The 5,966-nt window shown below is 36.4% G+C and overlaps 1 protein-coding gene across 1 annotated transcript; it reads left to right on the top strand.

Annotated features, from left to right (window-relative positions):
• Window positions 1-279: 279 nt before the first annotated feature.
• LOC113328701 (receptor-like protein EIX2) lies at window positions 280-3,393 on the top strand. The gene has a single exon (XM_026575723.1). It carries the CDS (start codon window positions 280-282, stop codon window positions 3,391-3,393), a length of 3,114 nt encoding a protein of 1,037 aa, XP_026431508.1.
• The last annotated feature ends 2,573 nt before the right edge of the window (window positions 3,394-5,966 follow it).

Below are 5,966 nucleotides of genomic sequence, written 5' to 3'. Positions count from 1 at the left end.
CCAAAATAAAATCCAAATTCAGATTCATAAGAACGAGTTGAGAAAATATATGAAAAGAATATGTTTATGACAGTCAAATGTCATGAATATTGAAAAGTCAATAAATAGAATTCAAATGCAACATATGAAAATCTGTTCAATGATTATACATACAGTACCTTTGCCACCATTAATGAAGGTCAACTGGTGACTTTGAGATAACTATATAAATCGGTCTGCAACAACAACAAGAAAGAACAAAAACCATTTTCATAGACATTTTAAGAATTCAGTATTACCATGAATTACTCCAGCAAATATGTACAGATTCCTCTTATGTTTTTCTTAATATTATCCATCACTCAAATTCCAAAAACTTCTTATGCCTGCCAAGATGATGAAAGAATCGCTCTCTTGCATTTCAAAACCTCTCTTACCGACATTTCCGATCGTTTGTCGTCCTGGAAAGTACACCGTCATCAAAACTGCTGTGCTTGGCATGGAATTCAATGTTCTACTGAATCATTTCAAGTCATCTCAATTGATCTTCGAAATATAGACCGTGAAATCTACCTTAATGATATTTCTGATTATTCGCAGCCTTCACCAAATACTTCGCTTAGTGGTACAATCTCTTCTTCCTTGCTCAGTCTAACTCACCTTGTGTATCTTGATCTTAGTTTCAATGATCTTGACTATACAAATATCCAATACCGTCTTCCGGAACTCAAATATCTCACTCATTTTGATGTCTCGTATTCGAATTTTTCCGGCTGGGTAACGACACAATTTTCTAACTTATCATCTTTACAATACCTCGATATCTCTGGTTATGTTCAACCATCTGATCCTAGAACTCCGGGTTATAGAACTTCCAATATACCCTTAATCTCGTCATCCATAAACTGGGTTAAAGAGTTAGTCCATCTGAGGGTACTTCGATTGAGTGGTGTTGATATATCTGAGGCAACTGTCCAAAGTAATTGGGCTAAACCAATATCATTTCTTCATAATCTGGAAGAACTTCATTTATCTGCTTGTCATATATCTAGTCCAATCTTTCCAATCAATGAGTTCCTCAATCTTTCTCATCTATCTTCTCTACATATGAATTATAATGGAAACCTCCGAACTTCAATCACAAATCAGATAGCTAATCTTACTTCCCTTTCAGTTCTTGAATTATCAGGTTGCTATAATTTACAAGGTTCGATTCCATACCTTCCTCAGTTGAAAAGGCTTGACATAAGAGGAAGCAATAATCTTTATGTCAACCTCACGTCCATGTTTGAACGTCAATGGCTCAAACTACAAGTACTTTGGATGTCATCCACTTATGTGAATGGATGGATTCCAAGTTCGATTTCAAATGCCCCATCATTGGTTAGTTTTATAGCATCAAGGTGTTTAATAAAAGGATCTTTACCTACCTCTATTACAAATCTTTCAAGATTGGAGTATCTAGACCTCGATTTCAACGACATAACAGGTTATGTTCCTCCTCTGGGTTCCAATATGAAAAATTTAAAACATCTATCTTTGTCTAGAAACAATTTGCAAGGACCTATACCTGATTCAATCTGTGATATTATAAATCTTCAACAACTTAATCTGTTTCTCAATGATCTATCCGAACTCATACCAAATTGCATCACCGGGCTCCAGAATCTCCAATATTTAGATGTTAGTGATAACTCTATTGATGGTATCATTTCATTACACTCCTTCATCGACAAGCTGAACCTAATGGAACTGAATCTTAACTCAAACAAGATAACCATAGAAATAGATCAACACTCTCTTCCGTCTAAATTTCAATTGGAGAGATTAGAGCTGCAATCATGCAATATTAAAGGAGATATCCCAGCTTTCTTTTGCAGTTTCACTAATCTTACAAAATTGGATTTGTCACAGAGCAATCTTATGGGAGTTATTCCATCTTGTCTGTTCAAACACCAAACTCTTACAGACTTGGATCTCTCCCAAAACAACCTCCAAGGAACCTTACCACACGAGTTTCAGTTTAATCCTAATAAAAACATGTACTTAAATTTAGCTGGAAACAAGCTTCACGGTTCAGTTCCTCTTCCATCTCCAAAAAATTGGTTTTTCGATCTGTCAAACAATCAGTTCAGTGGCGGAATACAATTCGAAGTGGGAAAACGTCTTTCGACTTCCCGCTATGCTTCATTATCAAGTAATCAACTATCTGGTACAATTCCTCTATCCTTTTGCTTAAAAATAAGCTTAGAAATGCCTATGAGTATTGGATCTCTAAATCTCTCCAACAACACCCTAACTGGAAGTATTCCCTCTAGTTTTGGAAACTGCAGTTCGCTCGTTTTTCTACATCTTGGCATGAACAATCTCACTGGACGTGTTCCTAATGTGCTTCAACATATACCTATTGGATATCTTCTACTGAATGATAACTCCTTCGAAGGTAGTTTTCCAAACTTCATTCGACAACTTCAGGTATTGCAGGTTCTCAGCTTGGGAAACAACAAGTTTGACGGTAATATACCAAGTTTCATCGGTTCATTTGAATATCTAAGGATCCTTTCTTTAAGGTCAAATAGATTTGATGGATCTATCCCCAAAGAGATCAACCATTTGGGTCGACTCCAGATTTTAGATTTGTCGATGAACAATCTATCTGGTCCAATTCCTAGGATGTTAGGGAACTTGACAATGCTAAGGAGTAGACTTAACAGCACTAGTCCAGGTTGGAGTGGTGGTATGTTTATCCCAGATCTTCAGATGCGAATAGCAATCAAGGGGGTCCTGCAACCTCTTCAACGCCTAAAAGAATTCAGTTCAGGAATCGACCTATCAAGCAACTATCTCGGAGGAAATATCCCAGAGGAACTAGGCAAACTAGAAGGGCTTTCAATGCTTAATTTATCAAATAATTTACTCAATGGAAAAATTCCTACAAGTGTTGGCAATATGCTCGGTTTAGAGTCATTGGATCTCAGCTTCAATAAACTGTCTGGAGGTATCCCTACGGAATTGACAACTATAAGCTATCTTGGGTTTTTAAACCTATCATATAATAACTTGAGTGGTAGAATCCCACAAGATGATCACTTCCAAAGCTTGGGTGTAGATGGATTTGCTTTCCTTGGCAATCAATTTCTGTGTGGTATTCCTACCAAGAAGCATTGTGATGGTGATCCCATTGGTCCTACCAGTAGCAACACCGACAAGAATACAAACCTGAATGATGAAGATGAAGATGGTGCAAGAGAGACGGTGTTCCTATTTGGTTCTATTATTCTAGGTGTGGCCGTAGGGTTTTGGGGTCTATTCTTGGTTTTACTTTGTAAAAAGGAGAAATGGTGGTTTAGGTACTGGAGAGCTGTTGATACTGTTGTGTCAAGATTAACAGGTTGTATACGGAAAAATCAGTAACAGTCACTAGTTGTGCTTCCAGTTCTATTCTGTAACGCAGAAATAGGATTTCTCTAAATACAGAATGGCAATTGCACCTTAAGGGCGGTTTCCTATAGCTCTAAACTAAAATAGATGTGTCACTATTATTTAGCTTACTCAATTAGGCAACAATGTTAAGTTTATAAGTTACCAGTCAGAATTTAACAATATGCATTTGCATTTGAAAGATGTATATGTAAGAAGGTCAAATTGCTACTAGGCACTAAACTGACATCGATCAACAATGAATGGAAAACATAAGAATGTAAGATACATCACCTGTTTTACGGTTGAGCAGGGAGTGAGTATGCTCATTTTAATGATCCACCAACTCCATGCCCTGTTTCCCTAAACCAGCACCACGCAAATGAAATCAAGGTCTTATCCTGGCAATATGCTCATCATTAACATATAGATATGCCGAAAATGGAAAATGAAACCAGCACTCCCATTAACAAAAAGTCCCTTCTCAGGCACGTATCTATCCCGAAAATGGTGAAGGTATTGCGGATTTATGTCCCTACGTGGCATCTAAATCCTGCATCGATTTCACCTCACCCAACCCCACCAGGAAAAACAGGGGGTCCGGCTACGTGGAATGAGCCTATCAAAATTTAACACACAGTGATATAAAAAAATCGGGGTATAAAAACGGGGGATCCAATGCGATTGATTCCGTATCTCAGACCGTCTTGGTTGGGCCCCAGACTCCGAGACAACACCATCTCACCGGGATGATTGGGCGGAATTCCGGAGTTAACTTTATACTCATTGCTCGTGGTATATATTTGTATTGAAGAGGGAGATCTCTGTACTAACATATGGCAAGCTTGGTACTTAACTCCCCGCCAACTGTATTCCATTTAGAGGAATATACAAAAAAAAATTTACCAAGAATTTCACCGGGAAGAATCATTTTTTTTTTGTTTTTTCTTACTATTTCTCTTTCGCTTTCTCTCATACTCAAAACTCTATTTCACAGAGTCACTTTTTTAATGCTAAATGATATATAACTCGTATGAATATAGAAATTTATGTTTTTGATTTTGTTATGATGAGATTGATCATGTTCTATAATTAAATTGATTCCCCAATTGTGATCGACTTTTTGTTTTTGGTTTCTTAAAATCCTGATTCTTTCAAATTTTTTGATAGGAAAAATGGGATTCATGTATCCGATGAAAATTGAAAAGCTTTTGAATCAGAGAGAATCCATGAAACAAAGAAAAAAAAACACGAGATTTCGGCCGATATTTCAGCCGAGATTGAGCTCTTCCGATGATAACTCGTCTCGGCGGAAATGTTGATATTGGCTTCTCTTTGGCTGAAACCGGAAAAATAGCCGAGATCTCGGCCGAGATCGACTAGACTGTATCTATCAACCCATTTCTCTTATTTATATTTTCGATCCTATTTATATGGGTATAGCAAACTCACATATTTGTCATATATGCATGCACTGTTAGTATGTCAAAGTGCCAAACTCATATGTCTATATGTCAGTTATAACATATAGGCATACGTGATAGAGTTTCTACCTGGCGCTCGATGATCTTTCCATCCCCGAGTAATTTTATATATGAATATAAATTCTCATTTTCTCTTACTTTTTCATTATTCTAATATATTTTTATATTTAAAGGATCCCGCTCAATAAATTATAATATTAAGACTTTTATAAACACCCCACCACACCAACACCAATATGTTTTTTATTTATTAAGATAATACCCAACACAATTAAATACTCCATCTGACCCACTATTAATTGAACTACAACTACATTTAGTTGACGTATGTCAAATAATAGTGGGACGAAGGTAATATATGTTTTTTAATCAAATTTGTCATATTTGGGGAAACTCATTTGCCATGCTACATGGCATGCCAAACATATTTTTTGACATGTTGTGTAGGAATAGGCCTTAGAAACTTTGATTTTTTGTGTTTAACCTACTGGATTGAAAGAAAAACAAAAGTTGTTTTCGTAGGATATTATCATTCGTTTGTGGACATTCATATTGACCAAAATCTGGTTAACAAAATGCCAATATTCTGTTAGTGTTTAGTCTATAATAGATCCATATGAATATTTATATCGACCAATTCTTGATTCACCATTCTATCTAGATGTAGGTTACAATCGGCCTATATACGGAAATGCTAGCTTTATCCCGATCAAAAATTCCATGGAGGGTGTTGTTTCTGTGATAGATTGGATCAACACATTAAACCTGGCTACATTAAATCTGAACTCGAATAGGCTAAACGTGCATCTAGAGCAACACCTTCACCCATCTAGAGAGATTAGAACTTCGGTCATGCAATCTTAAAGGATATATTCCGATATCATTTGTAACATGACTTATCTTAATACATTGGATCTGTCTGATAACTACTTATCAGGACTTTTTCCTCCTTAGAATAAATATCTCGCGAAACAACCTTAGTGGAATGTTACCACATTTGTTTGAATATGGTAATGATATTAACCATGCGGTCCTGGAAATGAATTTCTGGCATAACCAGTTTTCATGGTCCACTTCCTCTTC

Source organism: Papaver somniferum, unplaced genomic scaffold (assembly GCF_003573695.1).
Source record: "Papaver somniferum cultivar HN1 unplaced genomic scaffold, ASM357369v1 unplaced-scaffold_114, whole genome shotgun sequence".
NCBI classification, from domain to species: domain Eukaryota; kingdom Viridiplantae; phylum Streptophyta; class Magnoliopsida; order Ranunculales; family Papaveraceae; genus Papaver; species Papaver somniferum.
This window is presented reverse-complemented; position numbering and strand designations above follow the sequence as displayed.